General features: G+C 31.9%; 1 protein-coding gene across 1 annotated transcript in view; it reads right to left on the minus strand.

Moving 5' to 3' along the window:
* Positions 1-27218, minus strand: part of LOC114331837 (adenylate cyclase type 3) — a 682543-nt gene that overhangs the window by 232629 nt on the left and 422696 nt on the right. The window contains exon 4 of the mRNA XM_028281519.2: positions 895-1010. Coding sequence (XP_028137320.1) covers positions 895-1010 — 116 coding nt within the window. The remainder of the gene's footprint in view (positions 1-894; positions 1011-27218) is intronic.

The raw sequence follows: 27218 nt of genomic DNA on the forward strand, positions 1-27218 counted from the left end.
AAGAACAACACATTGCAGAAGCTACTTTAAAGATCACAGAATTCTAACATTACCTTCTTTATATATTTTAGAAACTGTTTGCTTAATTCGTAAACATCTACATGTCTTTCCAGAAAGACCTAGACATGACTATTCCACCAGAAATTCTACTTTTGACATCTATTTACCGATCCCGTCCAGTGAGTTAGTAAAGAAATCTATATTATATTCTGCAAAAAAACTATACAACCATCTCCCTCTACAACTTAAATCTGCAACATCTTTCCCCAAGTTCCGTAAAATGACAAAAGCCTATTTATCTGAAAGACCATATTATTCAATAGCAGAGTTTCTTAACCAATAACTAAGAAATTACAGTATTCTTATGTATAAGTAGAATCTTAATCTATATTTGAGTGTCATATGCAGCAGCATAACTTATTAAATCACTTATTAAATTTCTTAAGGTAGATTACGCAATTTGCAATTTTTTTTAAATTTTGCAATAGATTGTTACTGATTTTTTTTTTGACTTTATTATGTTTTATTTATATTGACGATTTGTATAATTTTAGTAAATTGTATTTGTTATTGTTTTTATTTATGATTCTTGTAAGCTTTGTCTATAAAATTGTTAAATTTTTCATGACAATAAAGCATATTTCTATTCTATTCTATTCTATCCATACAAAAGCAAATAAGAGTCTTGAAGGTGCTTAGCCAAATAAAATTTTACCAAAATTTTATGCAAAAATTTTGTTTGCTAGGTAACTTAATAACACGTTTTTTAACAGTCATTCTATCAATTTTAAACGTATTTTCCACTGGAAAGTCGAAAATTTCTGAATTACCTATAGTTACTAAATATTACAAATATAAATTAAATATTAAAGAGATATAAAATAAAGTTATTACCTGACATTCTCATGTCTACTCATATAAATCTTTTTAAACTGGCTATCTGTGGAGTCTAAATCTTGTCGCATTTGAACTGCAACGTGCTCTGGAAGGACCGAAAGTAGCAAGCGTTCCTAGAAAAAATAAAAAAAATATATTTCTGGTTTCTTAATATGTTTTAAGTAAATAGTGAAGACGATGATGCTAAATCACATAACGAAAGATCACAGTTGTATCAATAACAACACCCATATCAAGGATCTCTTCAATATTCAGAGTGAGTCTGTAATTTGGAATAAATTCAATAGCTCAAATACTAATTGTTTTTTAAAAAAATGCTCAGACCCGTCGATTAGTATTTCAGATCGAAATTTTTTACATACAATAATAATGTATACAGGGTGTCCCAATTTAGAGATATGACGTCATCGTTGATTTCCTTAAACGATAACACTGTCATTTTGACAGCTATTTTGATAGGGTGTGTAAAGTTATAGATAATTTCAAAATATTAAATTTTATTCCCTACCATTTACAAACTACTAAACAGTAACAAAGTTATGTCTGTAATTTTAAATAAATTCAATAGGTCAAATACTAATTGTTTATGATTTTAATTTAATCTCAATTTTTTGCATACAATAGTTATGTACACAGGGTGTCCCAATTTAGAGATATGACGTCATCGTCATATTATGACGTTAATTTTTTTAAATGGCTACACTGTCATTTTGATAGCTATTCTGATAGGGTGTGTAAAGTTACACATAACTGCAAAATATTAAATTTTTATTCCCTACCATTTACAAGTTACCGAAAAATAACAAAGCTATGAAAAACAAGTAATCAAATAATTGACTTAATTATTTCAATTAAGCAAATGCTCATAATGTTGCCCAATTTTAAGGATATTTTAAAATAATATCAAATAGTCAATGGGCAACATTATGAGCATTTGCTTAATTGAAATAATAAAATTAAATTATTTGATTTACTTGTTTTTCATAAGTTTGTTATTTTTTAGTATCTTGTAAACGGTAGGGAACAAAAATTTGATATTTTGCAGTTATGTATAACTTTACACACCCTATCAAAATAGTTATCAAAATGAGAGTGTTGCTATTTAAGAAAATCAAGTACCATAGAGCCATGACACTACCTTCCTGACTATGCAGAAGCATGTTTTTCATTTTTAAAATATTTTAATGCCTGTTAATTTTTTGTGTGTATTTCTTTTTATCTTCATAAATTATATAAAATCTGGCAACTTTGCGCATAGTACAATCGCTGTCACTTACAGCGGAGATTATTCGGCTGGAAAATCTTGAGCCAAAGGCTATATATCTTGAGCTATATTGGACTATTTAGTATACCTTAAATGAGAATCTCGTGCCGGGCACAATGCCCACAAGGGTACCTATTTATTTTGAGTTTCCTTAAGTGCTGGCTTGTCACTTTTGTTATGTCTATTTTCTGTCTAAGTTTTTGTATCTATAGTATTATTATTAAACTTTTAGTGCATCATGCTCGTGGGTGTAGTATAAATAATATTTTGATTATTTCTTAATTTTAAATTTATTAATTGACAACGAATCAGATTAGTATCTTAAAGAACTCTTTTGGTGGTTTTTCTTTACAAATTTTATAAGGTTTTATGGAGATTTCGAGTTAGCTTAAAGAGGTCACGACGAAAAAAAATTCACAAAATAGAGGCATATTTAAGAAACTGGTCAATTTTAGCGCCGAATTAGACAACGACTTATAGTCCAGGGCCCATCTGTTTTGAGATGGACGTTGAGAGGTGACTCAATTTTTTTTGCAGAAATTGCTTGAAAATAACTCAAATAATAATATTTGAGTTATCCTCCCTCTCAAAAAGGCCCGGAACATTGTTTAAATAATCAAAATGTCAAAAAATGAAGGAAAAATTCGATTTTTTCATTCGTTTTATGATTACAACTTTAAAATTATTCATTTCCGAGAAAAGATGTACTGACAAAAAAGTTGCATAATTAAATTTCCTATAATATAGAATTGGTTAAAAATTTAAAAAGTAGTCACCCTTGTTGCAAAATAGCAATAATTGCGAAAAAAACATTCAAAAACAATTATTCGCATTTTACGTTTTTCAACCATGTATGCTACACTTAGGACCTTCATATTTCACCCAGAAAAACTTTATTATACAGTAAAATAATACTGTAAATTTTATTAGGATCGATTCTATAGATTTTGCAAAATAAATTTTGAAATCCGGCTTTCGGAAAAAAAATTCATTTTTTCAAAATGTTACAGGACTGAAAATAAAGTAGATAGCAAGTTGAATTTTTTTTACGTATAGAAGTGTACTGTACCTTTCATTTGCAATTTGCAAAATTAAAATCGATGAACCACCACGGCTTCAGGAATTTTTTTAAATAAACATTAATTATTGGTGCTACGCGCAGGACAGCGGTGTTCGATTCACACAAGTTGATTTCCACCAAAATTTCTTCCAATCTTTATCTAATATATTATTTTCTTACTCTATATTTTGTTGTATTTTAATATTTTAATTCCACAAAAATCAAACTAATTTTGTTATTGTTTGTGAAATATTTTTTAAACAATTGCATATGTTTAGAAATAATAAACTTTTATTCTCCAAGTTAAAATATATGAACAAAGAAAGTTTTTGCTAAAAAAGTGTTATTTCAAAGGATAGAGTATAATATGTTTTATTTTGCAATAAACAAATTTATTTATTTATATCGAAATGTAATAAAACTTAAAATGTATCAATCATTATTAAAGGTTATTGGAATGCCCAATCAGAGCAAACTATCCGCTGTCCTGCGCGCAGCACCAATAATTAATGTTTATTTAAAAAATATCCTGACGCCATGGTAGTTAATCGATTTTAATGTTGCAAATTATAAATGAAAGGTACAGTACACTTCTATATGCAAAAAAAATTCAACCTGCTATCTGCTTTATTTTTGGTGCTATAACATTTTTAAAAAATGAATTTTTTTTGCGAAAGCTGGATTGCAAAATTTATTTTGCAAAATCTATTGAACCGATCTTAATGAAATTTACAGTATTGTTTTTACTGTATCATAAAGTTTTTCTGCGTGAAATATGATGGTCTTAAATGTAGCATAAATGGTTGAGAAACGTAAAATGCGAATAATTGTTTTTGTATGGTTTTTTCGCAATTATTGCTATTTTGCAACAAGGGTGACTATTTTTTTTAAATTTTAACCAATTCTTGATTGTAGGAAATTTAATTACGCAACTTTTATGTCAATAACTTTTCTCGAAAATGAATACTTTTAAGGTTATAATCAAAAAACGAAGAAAAAAATCGAATTTTTCCTTAATTTTTTGACATTTTAAATATTTAAGCAATGTTCCGAACTTTTTGAGAGGGAGGATATCTGAAATATTATTATTTGAGTTATTTTCAAGCAATTTCTGCAAAAAAATTTGAGTCACCTCTCAACGTCCAAATGTACTAATATTTTACAGATGCGCCCTGGTCTATTAAAGGTTCATTATATTTAAAGTTACAGATCTTTCAAAGGTCTACCGTCTCCTGACATGTAGTTGCTTCTAATTTATTTATGTCGGAGAAGTTTTCTGCTTACAAGAGTCGGTTCCCCGTATCATTTTTTAATGAAACATGGAGACAATTTTAATTTTTAAACAAAACTCGGTTTAAACTGAATTAGAAGTATTGTATTAATGAGACGAATTAAGTACTACCTCTGGGCTGTTCCGCTATGAGCTTTATTAAATGAGGAAGGTTTAAAAAGCACATTGGAAGAAACTATTAAATTTTTAAGCATTTTAATTACCATTCCTATATCAATATCTGAAGCAGAACTCTGTTTTTCGATGTTAAAACGAAGTAAAACATTAGTTAAAAATACAATGAAAGAAGAACGACTTAGGTATGTTATCTGCAGAAAAGCATTTCGTAAATGGTATTGATAATTTTAATAATAAAGTCATTGAAAACTTTGCAACCAAAGAAAAACAAGAAGGATGTATCCTAAACTTTAAAAGTGGTTTTAACACAACTTTGTGCATATGTGTAAATAATGAAATAGTATTATTTTTATAATTTTTTAAATATAGACATAAATCGTAATACAAGGTAAGTAATATTAGCGGTAGATAATGGTTGTAAGTTGAGAGTTTTTTATTGTTAATGAATTTACGGAACTGTTTTGATAAATTTTGAACAATTTCTTGGCACCTCAGATAAATATACATAAGACACATAAGGTAAAAATATCAGCGCCTTTTTTTTTAATTTTGGTTTTATAATTTTATTGGCAATATGCTCAATATCTTTTTGATACTTTTTAAAGTGGCACGAGCCGCCACTGATTAGGACAGAGAGAGACGGTCCCCCAATAGGAAGGTGATCAGTGGAAGACCACAAACAATATGGAACGACAAGTTACTGGACACACATTGAAAACAGTCATGTCTATACAAAAAGAAGAAGAAGAAGAAGATTTATAACAGATGGTAACAGTTATCAGTGAAAATATTTCAACCTATAACAGCCATGTATAGTAACAAAATATAGAATTCACTCAATCAAGTTGCTTCTCAACAGACGTCTGACGACGGTTATACAGGGTGAGTCATGAGGAACTGCACACACTCCTACCTCGTATAGAGGCTCCTATGGGGAATAACAGATGACCATTAAAAAGTGTCTGCTCCCCTGGTTTAATAATATACAGGGCGAGTTTCGCATTTTGACAGAAATTTATATTCGTCATAATTTTTGAACGGTCAGATCGATGTGCCTCTTATTTTGGTCAATCGTTACACTATTACCACCTAATCAACTGATTTATTCAAACTAGAAAAAGATCAGGTCCGGCTTTAAAAAATTAGTTCGTTTGGGTCTTAGAAAAAACTTCACCCTGTATAAGCTTTTTGAAAACTCTAATATGAATTTTACAAATTAGACCAGTAGGCAATTAAAATGGCATATTTATTTTTTCCCCACACGATTACTTAATTTTTTATTAAAAAATCAAATTTGTCAAAAGCGGAATTTTAACCTAAAAATGAAAAAAAAAGATGATATCGACACCCCCATCGAACAAGGTTGTAACTCAGATTTAGCGATTTTACAGGAGAGGCAAAAACGAAAACATGACTTTTTAAAAATTTGTAGCGAAATGATTAGACTCTTTTACACTAATGTGATATGATATTTATATCATAATAAGGGATTACTGTGAGATGTATGTTTTGTAATTTTAATAACTATTGAAAATCTTGAGTTTGATTGAGATACAACCTTGAGATTAAACGTGAGTATTTGTAGAAAAAGGTTGTAATTCGCCTAATAACCATTTTACACTCTCTGTGTTAATTATTTTTCCCGTTTAACTATTAAAAGGTTGAATGTTTTGAGTTATTTGCAATATAGCTAAGAGAAAATGAGATTTTATGGGATATTTAAACAAAATATCAACTAAGTTTTCACAATTTTAATTGGAAATTATAAATTTTACAATAACAATAATATTCTATCATTATGAAAAAATCATTTTATAAAATATCTCAAATTTTTCGCATTTTTATTGTGTATCTGTAAATAGTTAATTCTAGACGATTTTACTTGATTACTTTAGTCTTTTACTATTAATATCTACTTCAAAATTAACATGTGTGTCCTTAAATAGGTAAAAATTTATAATTTGGTTCTGATTTAAATCAGTTACAGATTAAGGCTTGCCTGATGCTTTGGCATATCGTATCATATGGTTACTGGTATCACTGGTCTGGAGCATATACAACTTAATGTTTTTTTCCGTTTTTCTATAACGGCATGCATTGAATCACCCTCGTTTTGTGAAGCTGCTATTTCGAAAATACATGTGTAATAATATTACACTGTTTCACTATAGTATGTAGCACAAACTGTTCTATATTTGTCTTGTCCACCGCAACTATCAAAATGGAAAAAAGTCCTTAAATCCTTTTTTTATTTTTATTTTGATAAATTGCCTTATGAGATACACCATATGTTTAAATACTTTATAAATTAAACATATTGTACGTGCACCAAAGTTGTAACTCATTTAGCAACCTTGTTAGTCGTCAAGTATAAAGAAAGTAAATATTTAACATAGGGAGTATGCAGTGTTACTGCCTTTTTCACGCTAAAATGGCAAATGGCAGTTAAAATACAACTTTTTTCAATGGAGTATTAGCCAAACCATTGAGAATTAAACTATGTCGTTTATATTGACGTGTGCGCAATTTTTTGCTGAATTCGCATGTGTTGAAATCTGAAAATAGATGTAACTTGAGTTACAACCTTGTTCGATGGGGGTGTTGAAATCATGCTACAACTCGTTCTCGCTGCAATCATGCTCGCTACAACGTTCCATTTAAAAAAAATTTTTCTGAAATTTTTACAGCACTCTTACCATTGTGAAGACTATGACAATTGTTGTAGACTTTCAGTCTTCTTCTGGTAAAAATAATGAATTTTTAAAAATAAAAGGTGCAGCTTCGTGAATTGCAAAGTTAGATCGCAAAAATTAAGTGAAAAAATTTAAAATTTATCTATTTGATCACGTCTATGTTAAACTATAGAGTCCAAAGAGAAGTGATATGGGGAGTTTTAGTTCTAGACGTGTTATAGAAAAAAAAATGGTGAAACTTTTAATTTTAAGAAAAACGTTATTTTTTTTTTATTTTTATGGTAAAATTGCGATTTTGACAAATTTGATTTTTTAACACAAAATTAAGTAATCGTGTGGGGAAAAACTAAATATACCATTTTAATTGCCTATTTGTCTAATTTGTAAAATTCATATTAGAGTTTTTAAAAAGCGTATACAGGGTGAAATTTTTTCTAAGACCCAAACGAACTAATTTTTTAAAGCCGGACCTGATTTTTTTCTAGTTTGAATAAATCAGTTACCGGGTGGTAACATAAATCAAATATTTGTTTAAAAAAATTAATTTTTGCAATAAAAGTTTATTTTCTTTATAATCTATGGTTCACTTTACCAAATTTTTAACTCATAGTCAAATTTGATTTTTTATAAAAAATTAAGTAATCGTATGGGGAAAAAAATAAATATGTCATTTTAATTGCCTATTTGTCTAATTTGTAAAATTAATATTAGAGTTTTCAAAAAGCGTATACAGGGTGAAATTTTTTCTAAGACCCAAACGAACTAATTTTTTAAAGCCGGACCTGATTTTTTCTGGTTTTAATAAATCAGTTGATTAGGTGGTAATAGTGTAACGATTGACCAAAATAAGACACACATCGATCTGACCGTTCAAAAATTATGACGAATATAAATTTCTGTCAAAATGCGAAACTCGCCCTGTATATTATTATACAATGGGAGCAGACACTTTTTAATGCTCATTTGTTATTCCTCATAGGGGTCTCTATACGAGGTAGGAGTATGTACAGTTCCTCATGACTCACCCTGTATTTCCATCAGCGCACCATATTTCTTCTCCGTTAATACAGTAGGTTACTTTGTCCTTGAAGAATACGATCGTGTTTTTCAATGAAAATTAATGCTTTCTTGATTACATCTGAGCTTATCATTTTTTGTACCAAGTATTTAATTAAATAAAAATACTCTCCTAGTCTATACCCATTAAAAACAGATTATCTCAATGTGTAAAAATTTTAATCTCTTAGCTCAGTGGTTAAGCCTTAAGCTATTATCTCCCCGTTCTACAATTTGTACAAGTAAATTTTATTCAAAATCATCTCAGCTGCTTGTCTGAAATCTAAAGCGCTGACAAAAGTAAATATTTTCTTCTCAATCTGAATTTAAAGAAAATATTCAGGAGGAGAGAATAATATGCCGAAATTTATTGTACAATTACTTAGAAAGGTTTCTCACAAAAGCCTAAATAAAACACACTTAATAATTAAGAAATATAAAAATAATTATTAAATCAAAAATAAATCTATTTATTGATTAACAGTCCAAGTGATGAAGCTTAAAATAGGACAAAACCTCGCAATTTTTACAGAATAGATCGATTTGCTTGAAAATTTGAGAATAAGTAGTAGATAGTCCAAGCATAAAAATCTATATGATGCCGAAAGGCACTTTTACCATGGGGTGATTGCCGCCCCATCTCGGAGGTGGAAATTTTTTATTATATTTTGACCGCAAAAGTTGGTAAAAACATTCATTCTAAGCAAAAAACGTTTTACTCGTATATATTTTTTTGATAAATTTAATAGTTTTCGATTTATTCGCTATCGAAAGTGTTAGTTTTATACCGAAGAAATCATGTTTTTAATAAGTTTTCTGCTAATAACTCCAAAAGTTTTTGTTTTATGAAAACAATTTTACTTAAGAAAAATGTGCCCTCAGAAAAAATAAACAAAACTGTTTTTCTAAATTTCTTTAAGACCAAGAATAATCGAGCTGTACTTTATTATATGCTAGCTCTTCTTCGTCGAATGCTAAATATTGTAGTTTCAAAGTCAAAAGACGGGAAAACCATGCATTTTTCGAGGATAACTTGTTTAAGCTAATTTAATGTATTTAAAAATATCTATCTCCAGAAATAAAAAAGTCTCTAGCTCAAAAATTAAGTGACTTATAATGAAAAGAATGTCAGAAGAGTGATCAGAAGCAACCCCCTAATCACCACTCTAATTAAAATTAGTCATTGACCTTGTTTGGTCTTCTTTACCTATGTATTATTAATAGGTTCTAGAGGTTTGACCGGCTTAGAATGGTTAGTTTTTGAAAAATGGAGATAAAAGCGAACAACGAATTTTTGTAATTTGGTAAAAAATGTCATTCTCTTCAAAATAGAAAGATTAGCATCAGAGATACGAAAAAATGTTTGAACATGAAATTGTAGGCTATTTAATTCCCAAGATATTCGTGTGAAAAAATTTATTCCACGGCAAAAATTGAGTGAATCGTAAATGAATATACCATCGAAAAACATTGATTTTTTAGCTATAAAAATAACGATCTCGATAGCGAATAAATCGAAAACTATTAATTTTATCATAAAAATGTGTAGAATGTTTTTTGATTAGAATGAATGTTTTTATGAACTTTTGTGGTCACAATATAATAAAAAATATTCACCCCCGAGATGGGGTGGCAACCACCCCCATGGTAAAAGCGCCTTTCGGCATCATATAGATTTTGATCCTTGAACTATCCAGTACTTATTCTCAAATGTTCAAGTAAATCGATTCATTCTGTAAAAATTGCGAGGTGAAAAGCTTCGGTTCCTGGACTATAAGTGCTATTAATGTGTAACAATAGATTAGAAAAAGAGATACCTTTATTTATTTATACATTATTCAGTTTTCTTTTTTGTCGGATTGCAGACGTTCCGAGTTTCGATAATTGGGAATTTGTTGGCTTTTTCATTTGTACAATTTGCCATTTCATTCAGAAATTTTTGTCCATAAAAATGAATAGGAATCAACGGAATTATCTGCGCTTTGTAACCTTTGTCCATAAAATTACACAATTTTCACTGACAATAAAGCACGTTTCTATTCGATTGTATTCATTTATTGGGAACAAGGATTATTTATTTGTAAATTTTGCTTTTTATTAATATTGCATCAGGGACCGTTAAAGTATTACGTAACGCAAGTTGGGGGGGGGGGGGGGGCAAAAATCTTCAAAAATCGCGTTACGTAATACTTGAACGCTCCCTCATTTGTGGTTAATTCTTAGGCCGATGCCACATTATACGTTTTGACCGGATGCGGTGAAAACGCATCCGTTTCCAACGCAACCGGACCGACCTGTCACACTATGCGTTTAGTCTGGTGCAGTTTGTAAGCGCGTACCGATGACTCAAAACGCATCCGTTTCCAACGCAACCGGAGCGATCTGTCACACTATGCGTTTTGACCGGATGCGGCGGAAACGCATCCGGCCAAAACGCATAATCTGACATCGGCCTTACACTTCTTCTTCAGTCCAATCTTAAGCTTTAAAATGATATAATCAGAAACTTGTTATTCTACTGCTTTTTTTTTAAATCATGTTAAAATTGGAGCTCATCTTCTTTACTTACTTTAGAAAGTTGATATATAATTAGTCACTTCTAAGTTTATTGAGATCAATGACTTAACGTGAAGTTAAACATTCCCTGGTGTAGTTGGTATAATATTGTAATAAAAAATTAAAATTTTTTAAAAAATTCAAAAGGATTACGTTTAAAACGTTTTCTGACTTATATCAGTCCGTCATCGGTGGACATACAAGTAAGTAATTCCGCTTAATAAAATAGAAAAAGGGGTGAAATTTTGACTGTTATAATTGAAAAGTGTGGTTTAGATTACTTACCCAACATAAATAGCCACAATGCCAAACACTGGTTAGGTGAAATGTTCTAACTACATAGCAAAAATTATAAAATATTTTTACTTAAAGTGGATGCCAATGGATTACTTCCAGCAACATGATGCTCTATTGCTCTACGTTAACATATTATTTTTTATTATTAGGTCTGCATTGAACCACGTTTCGTCTGTCAATGATTCTTCTTCTTCTTGTAGTTTCATGGCCTCCACCTCTTAGGTACTTGGCCAGTCCTCGTATTTAGACTAACTGGAAGGGAATCCTCTTTTCCAAGGGTCTGGATTTTTCCCTATTCCCTTCTTTAAATTAATTGTGATATTATTTTCAAATAACTATTTTTATTTTATATTTTAATTTTAAATATTGTTAAAAATTTGATCTTTCTTAAGGTTTGGTCATTAATATTATGTAGGAGATTTTTTATTGAAATGGGGGTTGGACTTCCTATATTAACAAGTTCCTGATACAGGTCAAATTGATTTGTTTGTTAATTGGGCATTCAAGTAACATATGAGTTATACTTCCTATTTGTCCACATTCACAAAAAGAAGTATCACTACAATTAATTTTAAACAAATGGTGTGGTGTGTGACAATGGCCCGTTCGCATTCTAATAATTGATGTCAAGTGCCTTCGATTCACAAATGTGAATTTGTGGAACCAAGGGTTTATAGAAAAATCACTTTGGCATTCTTGATACCATTTCCCTTTAGTTTTAAACTGCTTTGTCCATTCAACTTTAAACTCATTTACAATTTTTTGTTTAATAAAAAGCAAAAAGTCAAATTTACCTATTTTAATGTTTGCAGGAACATTTAAATTCCTGCCTATATTTGCCAATTTATCAGCCTCTGTATTCCCTTTTACTCCAGTATGGCCTGGAATCCAAGCTAAGATTATGTTAAACCCTGCTTCCATTGACTCAATAATAAGTGTTTTAGTTAGGTTTACAATATGGTTGTTTTGTCCCCCAGGTGGTGTTATGTAATTTTTGGATAGCAATTTTAGCATCTGAAAAAATTATTGCTTCTTTAATATTTTTTTCAATACAAACAGATACTACCTTGTTAATTGCAATAATTTCTGCAGTGCATATTTGAGTGTGCTCATGTAATCTGGATGCATAATTATAATTGATTGAAGGTATGTGTACCGCAAAACCTACTGTCCTCGACTCGGGATCTTAAGAACCATCTGTAAATACCCATGTATAATTTCCGTATGAAGCTGAAAATTCATTAACAAATTCCAGATGAGTATAGGTTTCCATTTTTTTGTGGGTTGAGAAAATTGTCTGAAATGTTCCCGTAAGATAATTCAGTTCGATCTGAATGCAGGATTTAATGTTCTCTTTATATAGATTAATAAGGTATTTTTCAAAATTATTTTTGATTTCAATCAGTTATGGTGGCTCTTGTGATTTCCAAAATCTTATTATATAATTTACTTTGGTTCCCAACTCTGACAGGATGTCGTTCAGTGGATTTTTCAGATCAGCTAGGATTTTCAGGTAGAACTTAGCGCACAGTATTTTTCTTCTTGCATCTAATGAAATTTCTCCACTTTCTGCTAACAAAGCATTAGTGGGGGTAGATTTCATACAGCCCGTGATGATTCGTAAAGCTTTAAACTGAATTTTATCTAATATTAAGAGTGGGGACTTACTACAGGGTTTTCATATTGCACATGAATAATCCAAATGGGGTCTTACGATTCCTTTATACATTAATGAGAGTGTATGGTGGTTTGCTCCCCACTAGGTTCCACATATTGCCCTCATTATATTCAAACCTTTTTGAGCTTGTGTTTCAATACGTTTAGTATTTTCAATCCAGTTAAGTCGATTATTGAATATTGTCCCTAAATATTTAATTGATTCTCTAATAGGAATTATCTCTCCCTCTATTTTTAACGGAATATTATTGGTGATGTTTTCCTTTTTGTTAAAGATTACTGCAGAGGATTTACCATGGGACAAGGTTAGTTTATTTTCTGTTAACCATTGAGTTATGTGAGTAAGACATATATTAGTTAATCTTATAAGATTATTTATATCTTCACCAACTGTTATGAGGGCTAGATCATCTGCATATTGAATTAACCTGAAATTAGATGGAATAATGTCATGTAACGCTTTGGTATATGTGCTGAATAGTAGTGGGCTCAGGGGCGATCCCTGAGCCAGCCCTTTATCAGTGATGTTGGGTCCAATTATTTGGTATTCCCTATCTTGGATATAAATATTTCTGTTATTTAAGAATTCAAAAATTAGGTTATTATACGTATATGGTATTTTTAAATCCGCCATTTTTCTATATAAAAGATAGATATCTATATTATCATAAGCAGCTTTTAGATCAAGGAAGGCCGTTAAAACCGCTTTTCTCTCAGTAAAAGCATTAAGTACTATGTGGGAAAGCGCTACATGCGCATTACTGCATCCACTTTCTTTGCGAAAGCCCAGCTGGTAGCTGGGTAAAACACTATTATGCTCTACGAACCATTATATTCTATTTTTAATTATGTTTTCTAGAATGTTACCTACACATGACGTTAAGGCGATTGGTCGGTAACTTTCTAGACTGTTTGGACATTTAGTAGGTTTTAGGAAAGGTAATATTAGTGTTTGTTTCCACTGCCATGGTATCTTACTTGTTTTTAATATATTATTGAAAATTTTTATCAAATGGGATTCTGCTATTGTGGGTATGTTTTTTAACATCGAATAAGATACTTTATCCATACCAGTGGCCTTATCTTTTTTTGAGTATATTATATTAGTGTACTCAGTGTAGGTTATTTGCTCAACAGTTTCATTGCTAGGGCTCAGAAGTTTAAACCAGGGATCTACATTGCATGAAGTTAAATTATTTAGAAGTTTAATTGAGGTTTCGTTATTGGGAAAAATTACATGGCTATTAGAAAAATGAGTTTTAAATGTTTTATTTGTGTTCCAAATTTTTTTTAACTGGAGTTTCCCTCGTAAGTGATCCACAAAATCGTCTAAAACTAATTTTTTTTTAATTTGTAATTGTTTTTTAACGAAAGCTTTAATTCTGTTACAGTTTATGTAATTTTCCACGGTTTGGTTATCTACATAGGTTTTGATTGCTTTTCGTCTATTTTTTATTAACTCATCGCATTCGTTGTCCCACCATGGTGCCTCCTTAGTTTTATTTCTAACTGTTATGTAATGGATATTATCTTCTGCACTAGAATTGACAATATTATGCCATTGATTATAATCCACGTCATGTCGATCAGACAGCTTAGTTTCTATAGTGTCCATGTATTTTGGCCAATTTGCTTTTTTGAAGTTTCTTCTGGTACCTAATGTGCTGCCTACATTTGAGGATTGTGTTTGGTTAATTTCACATATAGTTGGGAAATGATCACTTTGTCCAGTATCTGGGTGTACCCACCAATGACACTTAGATGCTAAATCTTGAGTTACTATGGTAAGATCAACTGCTGATGGATTCTGCCCTGGTTGTACCATTCTGGTGGAGGTACCATCATTCATTATAACTAATTATTGTTCTTCATCAACGAATTCCATTATTATTTTCCCATTATGGTTGTTACCAGCACATCCCCATACCTGATCATGTGCATTTAAGTCTCCCATGGTTATATAAGGTTTGTGAAAATCTTTTTTAATATTATTCCATGTTGATTGTTTTATTTGCTGACCTGAAGGGTTGTAGATATTAATTATATTTAGGTCAAATTTTGGTAAGTTTATAACTATCACCTGCATATTTGATGTTCTGTCAGAGTTGCTCACTCGTATACTAGTGTGTTCAAAACTATCTTGAATTAGGGTCATAATGCCACCATATTCATCATATCTATCTTCCCCGTATATGAAATAGTTTTTTATATTAAATATATACGAGTTATTTGTCCATGTTTCATTTAATAAGATTACATCTGGTTTAAGTTCTTTAATGAGGATTTTTAAATTATCATAATTTGGTTTAATACTTCTAATGTTCCACTGCATGAGAGTGAGGCAGCCTTGCATTTGGAATTTTTTATTTTTATTTTGATCCATAAAATGACGGGGGTGATGAGTTAATATCTAAATATCCTGTGTCAAACGTAGGTGGGCCTGTGCTTTTAAAATTACAAATTTGTGCAATAAAATTGAGAACTTGTTCTCTGTCTGAATTATTTAATTTACTAGCCATCTTCATAATATCTTGAAGGGACTGAGAGCTTTCTCTGAAAACGTTTTCAGAGGTTTGATTATTGGTTTTATTAAAATTTGGTGAATTTGGGGTACTATATCCCATGGAGGAACTGTATGGCAACCTACCATTGGGGTTTAATATATTTTCGTTGTGTAGATCTTTATCGTATATCCCATTATCTTGTGCTCGCCTTTTATTTCCTTTAAGTGTGACACTATAAGTGCTGGATTTTTGTTGATTACTGACGTATGTCGTTCGTCTAGAGTTTAATGGGATACTTTGTGGTTCCAGGTTTTTAGTGCCTTGAAAGTCAGGGAAATCACTCGGATGGTTAATGAAATTATTGTTTTTTGTTTTTGGACTTTTTTCAGAAGCCTTAAAAAAAGATAGATTTTCTAAAGACATCATCTCTCTAATTTTTTTTGTCTCGTAAATTCGAGGCATTGATGGCTTGTGCTATTATACTCAATACTATTACAGTGAACACATTTCATAACACACGTTTCATTTGGTTCATGTATTTTAGTACAGTTAATGCATTTACTATTTTTTGGTTTGAACAAGTTTTTGGGGTGCCCGTAATTTAAGCAGTTATAACACTGTATAACTGGCACTATATATGGCAAGACTCTATGTTCTATACCGCAGATCAATACTCCCCTCGGTAAAGGAGTCCCTGTAAAGGTATAACAAAGAGTTCCAGTTGGGAGAAGTGTAACCACCTCCTCACTTTGGCTGCCCTGTTGAGATATCTCATCCATTTTTTGCTTAATTCTTCTATTAAAACGTTTGACATGAATTATTTTACAATTTTTTGTATTGGGTTCTGAGTATTTCAACAGGGTATCCTCTGTGAAGTCTCTATTGATAAATTTCACAATACCTTTACAGGTTACATTCTTATTAGAGATGAAAAAGTCATATCCTTTAACTTTTAACGTATTTGAATCCAAAAAATCATTTGCCGCTTTTCTGTTTTTAAATTCCACACTGATTCTATTTATCCCCTTCTTATGAGTTTTAAAGATTTCATTTAATTTTAGATCATAGATTTCTCTAGCTATGGCCAAATAGTTATATTTCCCGATATCATATCTAGATGGGATGTTATTTAAATTTATTCTTTCTTTTTTATCATTCACAATTATTTGTTTTTTGTTATTTCTTAAATTATTATTATTACTTAGATTGCCTATATAACTCGTATTTTTAGTCATTGGAACATCAAAGTTATCATTTTTTCCGACTAAATTTAAATCTGGGGGCTTATCACCCCCAGACGTGTCCCCCATATTTAAAACTAGTTTGCTTTATTTATTTAATTTTTTTCTTAATTATTCTATTAAAGTGTTTTAATTTAGGCTATTAAAATTATAATTTATAAAGGATTTTATTAAAATACCTGACTTTCAAAAGCCGACAGCAATTCAAATTTTGACACCACTACCTTGTCAAAAAATCAATCAAATTTTAAATTCCAAATTATTAGCTATTTTTATCCAAATTTTCTCAGAATTAACTTCGGAATATAGTTCTTGCAGCTACGTGACAAAAATTATTGCAGTACTACTCTTTCTGTCTCAACGAAACGGCTTTTTCAGAGAACTCTGATATAAGTATATCCCTGTCAATGATTTATAAGGATGTGAAAATACTTCAAATTTCAATGACATTGACATCCAGGAAAGGGCAATTTTTAATGTGTTAACCAACATTACAGTATAATAAATTCAATCTTGCCTACCCACACTCTCTAATTTTTCTATCAATTCACTTTTCAAACTTTCACCTCCAAGGTTATAGACTTTTTTACTATCATATAGTCACTCATTCATTCATACATTTTGTATTTCATTACCATTTGACAATAATTTTGATCTATTTAATTTTATACTCAATATTATAGTGATAGACACAATAGTTAAAAAGTAATTTTAAATTTCTAATATTAAAATTAAAATAATTTCAACATATACTAAAACTTAAATCTCGGTAATTACATTGGATCCCGACCTTGGATAATACATTAAAAATTGTTCTTTCCTGGATATCAATGTCATTGACATTTGAAGTATTTCCACATCCTTATAAATCATTGACAGACGAAACGTGGTTTAACTTTCGGATGACCAAGTATATTTTTCTTTAATAAATTCAAAAGTATTTTCAATTTTTAACTCATTATTTTTTTATTTGACTTTAATATCATTCTAGATATCCTCATATTTTAAAATAAAAAAAATTCCCTATATTTTACGAATAAAAAATATATTCTGAAGTTGATGTTTAGTAAAATACCGTCTATTATGTGTAATTCCAAGTAGTTTTACGCTAATGACGTCGACTTTGCAAAGTAACAAGACACTTGCTCAACTACACATGACACTAATACCACAGATTAACCCAACACAGATCCGAAAGCTATGCTATGATGCCGGTACAAAAATTGGTAACCTTGAAACTAAGGAGCACAGTTGTTGTGCCGGTGTTTGCACCAATACAATTGATAACTTACAAAATAGTTAATTTGGTCTATAATACCTACTTTTACACCTGATTTGATATTTACTAAAAATTCAGACAAACAAAACATTGGTCATTTAATTTTCTGTGTTAAACCAAAAAGGAAATAAAAATATAATATGTAATTTGGGAATTCTAGGTATGTCCTTAACAAAACAAGAGAAAGTTAACTAACTATTAGAAAAGTGACAATCGTTAAAGATTTATATATAAATGGTCATTTATTAAATTTCTGTGTATATTGAAAAATAATAAAAAGTTGCTTGGAAGTGAACACGATATAAATATAATAGGGTAATTTGGGAATTATAGGTACTAGGTACAAAACAAGCGAAAGTAGACTAGCTACAAAACAAAACAAAGTTTTGTCCTTAACAAAACAAGAGAAAGTAAACTAGGTATTAGAAAAGTGACAGTAATTTGGGAATTAAAATTGAACTAATTGTTAATCAAGTTGTTTCTAGTTGCTTTTTGTAAATGTGGAGGATCAAAAAAATAAATAAGCTTATGACCTCCCAACTCAAATTCAGGGTTTTCGACAGTGACATTTAAGTTTCTGGAAAGCTTTATAAAATTTGACCCTAAATCAGTTAGAAGACCTTGAACATGTAACCCAGATTCTGATAATTTGCTAACACATTCAGTGAGAACTTCAGTTAAGTCATTGGCATTAAAGGTTGTATTTAAAAAAAAAATAAGCAATTGGCTGTTTCCAATTCTGAAACAGCCCTCTCGCCATAATAACCGCAACGTTTTCTGCAACTAAAAATTAATTTTGTTCTTCCCCTATATCTTGGAATGCAACAATTCCATCACGACCCAAATGAAAATCAAGATTTGACTTAAGTGCAGCTTCATCAATGCATATAATACAATTTTTATCCAATTCTGACATAGTCTTAACTTTTAACTGGACCGCATTAAATATAGAGGTCTGAGATAATCCAGGTTTACAAACAATTTTTCCAGTCATTTCTTCCAAACAACCAACGTTTAGTTGGTAAATAAAGAATTTTTTTTCAAAAAGTGATAAGTTTTGGGTCCAAAAAAGGATAATGTGAGAGCGAATTGTTTGTATTTCTGAGAATATCTTCTGGCCTTTCGGACTTTTTTCTGCAACAGTGCCTGAGTTTTTACAATTTCAGCCAATGATTTATTAAGAAATTTGTCACATAACTTTTTAAACTGCTCTAACTCTTGTTTTGTAGCGTTTTGTTTTTTACATATTTTCTATTTAAAAGTTATCTTTTTAAAAACCTGATTTTACATTTCAGTTTAGATTCCCGTAGCAAGTTATACGTAAAAGATGCTGGTGTTTATAATGATACTGAAGGTGATAACTGGGAAACATATTTTGTAATTCTTGTAGAAATGTGTCCATCTTTTTCCTTACTGGGGCTGATAGAAACTTGTTTAGAGAATATTAGGTACCTCTAAATGCTTTTCGCAAATTATCTATCTAGTTAAATCCTCCTCTAACAAATCTTGTCTTTTAGTAGCTTTTAACCATAGCTCACTCCTATAACATAAGATGTTTTTTAATAAAAATTTAATGTCTTGTTAATATATCTTTTATTTTTTAAGATTATTTTGACTATCTTCAATAACAGGGCATTATTCATTCTTATTAGTAACTAAAATTTACTGTTTTCAAGACAGGATTTTTTTCACACATCAAAATATTTCTTGAAGAAATACTATTGGAACTATTTCTAACACACATAGCTTGAGTAACCATTTTATGTAAGTTTCGAGATTAATATAATTAATATGATATAAGTAATATGCCGCTTAATCAGTATTTAGAAAGCAAATCAATTTATTAATGACACTACATACCTTACTTCATCCTTTGGCAATCTAAAAAATGATATTGCTTGACCCATCTTAGATGAACACCCTTCACAAATACACCATTATCAACCATTTTTAAAAATATAACAAAACTCTTACACACTTGATAAATAGAAAAAATTCCCAATAATCAGCCCGTCAATTTAACACTACAATAAGCGCATGTACTGTCGAGGTTATTCAGGAACTGACAATGAGCTTAAGCCTACATACTAAGCGAGCTACTAAGCGACTACCCTTTTGGTAACTCAAAGTGGGAGGAGTTTACCAAAACTCGGTACCAGCGTTATCGCCAGAGTTTCGCATCTGTGTTGGGTTAATCTGTGCTAATACTCATGTTGTGACTGGCTGAATGACATAAAGTCCATGCAAAAAAAAATAAAAAAAAAATTTTAAAAAATTAAAAAAAATTTAAAAAAAAACTTCATTTTTTTGTTAATTGTCATTTTTGACATTTTTGACCCTGGGGTCATTTTCCCCCTTGGTCATCCGTGTAAACAAAAAAAGGTTGGTCATCGGAAGGTTAATGCAGACCTAATAACAAAAAATATGTTAACGTAAAGCAATAGAGCATCATGTTGCTGGAAGTAATCCATTGGCATCCACTTTAAGTAAAAATATTTTATAATTTTTGCTATGTAGTTAGAACATTTTACCTAACCAGTGTTTGGCATTGTGGCTGTTTTGCAAGCACACGGAGTAAGTAATCTTAACCACACTTTTCAATTTTAACAGTTAAAATTTCACCCTTTTTCTATTTTATTAAGTTGGATTACTTACTTTTAGGTTCACTGATGATGGACTTATAAGTCCGAAAACGTTTTGAACGTAATCCTTTTGGATTTTTTAAAAACTTTAATTTTTTATTATAATATTATACCAACTACACCAGGGAGTGTTTTACTTCACATTAAGTGATTTAACTAGATGGTATACAGGGAAACTCTCGACCCAGACTGCAGGGTTACACCTGGTATACGGACGGGTCTAAAACTGCACATGGTTCGGACGCAGGAATATTCTATAGTGGTGGAAATTTCAGCATTTCTATTCCACTGGGAGAATATACCTCCGTATTTCAGGCAGAGCTTTTTGCAATCTTGCTGTGTGCAAGAGAAAAAAACCTGAGGGCATTCGAACTGCAACAGGTTAACATTTGCACAGATAGCCAAGCAGTCATTGGGGCTCTTATAAGCCCTAAGGTGAACTCTAGGCTGGTGTGGGAATGTCGACAAGAACTTGACAGACTGGCACAACATAACAGTGTTATATGGTATGGGTGCCAGGTCATCGGGTCATATACGGCAATGAAAGAGCTGATGCACTTGCCAAGAAAGCATCAGCTATAAAATACCTGGGTCTAGAGCCGGCCGTAAGAGTGCCAAAAAGCACCGTCCGCGAACGAAAAACAGCCTGAATCCGAAGCCAACACAACCCACACTGGGAGGGTGTACCCGAACAAACACATGGCAAGATGTATATGGGACGGACATGTGCTAGTAGGGCTAAGTTACTGCTGAAAACAAGCAGGAATCAGCTCAGAGTCATAACGGGTTTCCTCACTGCTTCACTGCAATGGGACTGCTTCATGGAGACTTGAGCTGCAGAATCTGTAACATAGCACCTGAAACAGTCAACCATATTTTACATGACTGTTAGGCATTGAATCGGAGGCGGCAAACACTTTCGGAGACATCAAAGTGACTCCAAATATATATGGCACCCACCCACTAGACCTGTACAAGCTGGTGCAGGTCTCCAGAATTCTGGAATGGGTTTCATAAACGAATGGAAGATGTACAATACGCCAAGTGGCTGCAGTACAACCAGCTCACAACAGACGGCTTCCAGGAAAAAACAAGATGGTATACAGCCAGCTTTCGGGAATTATCCCGTTTTATTTATTGAGATCAATTTCGGCAGATTCTTCATGGTCAGTATCGTTTCATAAATGATTGACAATGTCTACCTTTTATGTTCTGTTAATTTTTTCTGAAATGGTTCTGAAATGTTTTTGGGAAATTTTGTTTATATTTTTTATAAATTTTAAAGTTTTATTATTAGTGCGGCAGATTCGTGCAATATATTATAAGAATTGCACATTTAATGATACAAGCATATAATTTGGTCCACATATGCTGCACAAATAAAGGTTCAAATTTAGATACGAGGCCATCTCAGATTTTGCCTTTTACAAAAATGGCGGTCATTCAAAATGGGCGACAATACATATATGACTAATAGCACGATATCTTTTGAATGAAAAGTCCGATTTCAACCAAATTTGGTACGTAGGTTCGTTTTGTGATTTACAAGATCGATGCCATAAACTGGAAGAATCGTTTTACCAGAAGTTTTGTTTTTCCTGGTTTTTTATGTAAAACTATTTTATATATGTAAATAATTTATTTTCAATTTTTTCACCCTGTATATATTAATTTTTCAAAATGGTAATACCACTATTGAAAAGAGCGTAAGAATATGTTTTAGGAAATATTTTGAACTTTGTAGTTATGTTAATTATAATTACCATTTAATAAATGCATAACGTATCTTCACATGTACCTATATGTGGCAGATTCGTGCAAATATTATAAGAATTATTGTACATTTAATGGTAGAGTCATATAGTTTGGACAACATATACTACACATACAAAAGTTCAAATTTGGATATGAGGCCATCTCAGATTTGGCCTTTTACAAAAATGGCGAGCATTCAAAATGGCGGCTATACATATATGACTAATAGCACGATAACTTTTGAATGAAAAGTCCGATTTTAGCCAAATTTGGTATCAAGTTTCTTTTTTTGATGAACAAGATCGAGGTATTGAACCGGAAGAATCGGTTTACCAGAAGTTGTGTTTTTACTGTTTTTTATGTAAAAATATGTTGTTGTTTGTTTCAATTCCTTTACCCTGTATATATTATTTTCAAAAAGGTAATACCGCATTGAAAATAGTGTAAAAATATTTTTTAGGAAAGATTTTGAACTTTTTACTTATGTTAATTACCATTTAATAAATGCATAACGTATCTTCACATGTACCTATGTGCGGTAGATTCATTTTGAATGCCTGCCATTTTTGTAAAAGACGAACTCTGAGATGGCCTCATATCTAAATTTGAATCTTTGTATGTGTAGTGTGTGTGGTCCAAATTATATGCTTTTACCATTAAATGTACAATAATTCTTATATTATTTGCACGAATGCGCCGTACATAGATTCATAGGTACATGTTAAGATACGTTATGCATTTATTAATTGGTAATTAATATAACTAAAGAGTTCAAAATATTTCCTAGAAAATATTTTTACGCTCTTTTCAACGTCGGTATTAACTTTTTAAAAAATTAATATATACAGGGTGAAAGAATTGGTAAAAGAACAACATGTTTTTACATAAAAATCAGGAAAAACACAACTTCTGGTAAATCGATTCTTCCGGTTCAAGACCTTGGTCTAACACATCAATATAAGAATCTATATAACAAATTTGGTTGAAATCGGACTTTTCGTTCAAAAGTTATCGTGCTATAAGTCACATATGTATAGTCGTCAATTTGCATGCCCGCCATTTTTGTAAAAGGTATAATCTGAGATGGCCTTATATCTAAATTTGAACCTTGATATGTGTAGTATATGTGGTCCAAATTATATGCTTCTAGCATTAAATGCACAATAATTCTTATAATGTTTGCACGAATTTGCCACACATAGGTACTTGTTATGATACGTTATGCATTTATTAAATGATAATTAACATAACTAAAATTTCAAAATATTTTCTACAAAATATTTTTACGCTTTTTTCAATTGCGGTATTACCTTTTTGAAAAATTAATATATACAGAGGGAAAAAATTGAAAAAAAACATATTTTTACATAAACAACCAGTAAAAACACAACTTCTGGTAAACCGATTCTTCCGGTTCACCATATCCCTCTTTTAAATCAAAAACAAAACCTATATACCAAATTTGGTTGAAATCGGACTTTTCGTTCAAAAGTTATGGTACTATTAAACACATAAGTATAGCCGCCAATTTGAACGCCCGCCATTTTTGTAAAAGACAAAATCTGAGATGGCCTCATATCTAAATTTGAACCTTTATATGTGTAGTATATGTGGTGCAAAGTATATGCTTGTATCGTTAAAGGTGCAATTGTTTCACATAAAGGCCGCACTATATATGAGAGTCTTTTATGATTACTCCTCTTAGTTTTAAATCGATTATTTTTTCTTTACTTTTTTATTATAATTTACATTATATTAGAACTTTTAGGAATCGCTTGTCTCTTAAGGACAATTTCCCTTCAACAATGATATTTTATTATCTTCGTGGATTACAAAACCTTATATTTATTTTTATTTTCTGTCTTTTTCCTAAGGACTACTATCGTCCTTCACCCCAAGTATAAATCAGTTCAGGTACTCATCAAACAAACGGAGTCGGTCCTCTAATAAATCTTAGGCTGTGGTCTCCAATAAATGCCGTAGGTTACGTTCAGCGTCAAGCGAGACGTTGCATACAGCTTTTGTCAGTCACCGGCAATTTCACCTAGTCACTACAAAACATAGGTCTTGATTATCAATAGACCCCGTAGGTCGCGTCCAGAGTCAGCTGTGGCCACCAATAAATGCCGTAGATTTTGTACAACGTTTGTCGATCGCCGGCAACAACATTCCGATCGTTTTCGTTATTAGTCAAGTGCGATATTTCAACTTGTTGATAACAACTCGTCTTGCTCTTTTTACTACTCGTTTTTCTGATTTCTCTAGTTTAAGGGAATAAGCGAAACATTTTGAGAAAACTAATAAATATTTTTAAAAAAATGTAAACTCAGAAAGAACGATTACATTATTTGATTACCGAGGGTCGAAAGTCCCTTAGAATAAACAAAAAGTTAAAAAATTAAATCAAAAATTAAAAGTCACACTAAATTTTCTCTTTTTTTCATCCATGTAACATATATAAACATTATAGAAGCTTTCAGAGACTTTCGGCCTTCGGTAATAATTGTAATCTTTAATCCTGCGTTCACATTTTTTCAAAAACACTTATTAGTTTTCTCAGGATTCAAAAAAATTAATGAGTTTAAATAGCCAAGATTTAGAATTTTGAATGCATTTGGATCAATATTTTTGCACCTACCCCCTTAAACCTGCACCAGCTGGACGTTGCAATGCTCGAAAATAACTGAAGACACTGCTTCCAACATTTGAAGTCGGGGAGTCGTTCGAGTGAGCGTGTACGAGCAACACGTTCGCAGAGCAGCCGATACTGAAATCGGCGCGTCGGGGTCTCGACCACGTGGTGAAGAATTTGTTGGAAAATTGTGAAATAATTGGCTTGCTGATCTTTTTAGATCAACTGTGAGTAAGACACAGTCAAGCAGGCCAATATTTCTCGGTTGGAAAACGAAATAGAAGAAAAATCTGTATCCTGGATGTGACTAGCCCTGGAAACTTGCATTTATTGAGTTTTCAAGGAGGTTACACTCCTAGATACAGGTAGAGACGAAGAAAGCGGGCCTAGTGCCCTCGGGATATAACTGTGCCTCCGCAGGAATGACACTGTAAGGAGTGGAATTATAGAAACCACTTCGTGCAGAAACGGACACCTGGGTCAGTTATTGAGAACAGCAAGAGGAACCCTACTTATCGCAAATTAAGTAGTGAGACAACCGTGAAGGTCCCTGGGACGGCACCCAGAACTTGGTTGGACAGCGGTCCAACCAAAGGAAAAAAACAGATTCGTCTAAATAGTTAATCCTGATAAGTCGATGGACAATCTTTCGTCCACTGAGCTCCATACTTACGATTTAATTGACATCACCCATTCACAACCCTCACCCATCCCAAGGACAGAGTCAGTGACTGACATAGCCACTACTCCAGTCCAAAATCCCACACACAGCCCGAATCTCTCGATCATAAACGAAGACTCCGAAATGGAGGATATAAACTCAGATTCTTCTATCAAAGAAAATATCGAAGAAAATATCAGAAACCCAGAAGGCTATCAGCTAGACGACCCTGATGATTTCACAGACGAAAGTAACCCTGCATCCCCTCAGGATAGACAAAATGGTTTGGAAATACCCCCTCAGGGAACAAGTAATGAAACAGAACCACTTCTAGACGCTGGATACGACAGCAGAAGATGTGACGGGAAGAAACCCAATAAAAGGCCTTGTAGCAGTCCAGATTCAGATAGAGGACAACCAGACCTGGCCAACACGGTCCAGCAACTAATGGTACAGCTGGATAGAAGGGACAAAGAGGCAAAAGCAGAACAACGTGAGTTCAAGGAAATACTCGAAAAAAGAGAAGCAGAAAATAAGCGCGAACAACAATCGCTCAGAGAACTGATAACTGAATTAAGAGCCATTATAGGTACAAAAGACAACGAAGCCAGACAAATGATGAGTCAGATTATGGAACTGACTAAAACAATCCAAGAATTGACGAATAAACAGACAGTAACCATAACAAGTATAGAAAACGAAATGACTTGGGAACCAACAGAAAATGGTTCAACACACGAAGTAGGACACGCCTCCAACGCTAAAGACACGCCCTACAAAAATAAAGCTTATGAAAACGCAGTCCTGGTAAAAAGGAAAAAACAGGAAGTTACTGAAAGAATAATGCCTAACAAAAAAGCAAGACAAGAAGTAGATGAAAAACCAATCGAAAAGACAACAAAAGACACAGACAATAAAAAAGCAGAAAAGCATAAGGCAGACGAAAATACCGAAGATGATGGCTTCACAATAGTGAAAACAACAAACAAAAGGAAAAATAAGAACAAAGCTGATAAAGAAAACCCAGCTAAACAGCAAAAAGCCACGACAGAACAAGATAACGACAAAAAGAACGAAAAAACAAATGAAAAAAAGAGTCCAGAAAATCAAACGGCCGAAGCCTCAACTCAAGGGGAAACTACACAACAAAAAAGTACCCGAAAACCGCCAGCAATAATATTAAAAACAGTAGCGGCTGGCCAAGATATACTAAACGAGGGTGCAAAACGAGGCATCATTACAGAGAACAAGTTTGCAAAGTCCGGTAGAAGCATTGTAATACAGACCAAAAATAGAGAGGACTACCACGGTATGCTGAAAATTCTAGAAAACATGGGAAATCAGATAGAGTATATAGCATATCCTCTGGACGAAGACATCGACAGGACAAAAAGAGTCGTTATAAGAGGTCTGACAATCTGGACAAACATAGACAACCTAGGAGACGAAATAATCAACCTAGGAATTAAAATAGCGAGGCTGAACAGAATGACGTCGAAAAAAGACGGCAGAGAGCTCCCTCTGTACATGCTCACGTACTATGAGAGTGATATAGAAAAATTAAGGAAAATCACCAACCTATGTCACATGAAAGTT

This window comes from Diabrotica virgifera, chromosome 4 (assembly GCF_917563875.1).
Source record: "Diabrotica virgifera virgifera chromosome 4, PGI_DIABVI_V3a".
NCBI classification, from domain to species: Eukaryota; Metazoa; Arthropoda; class Insecta; order Coleoptera; family Chrysomelidae; genus Diabrotica; species Diabrotica virgifera.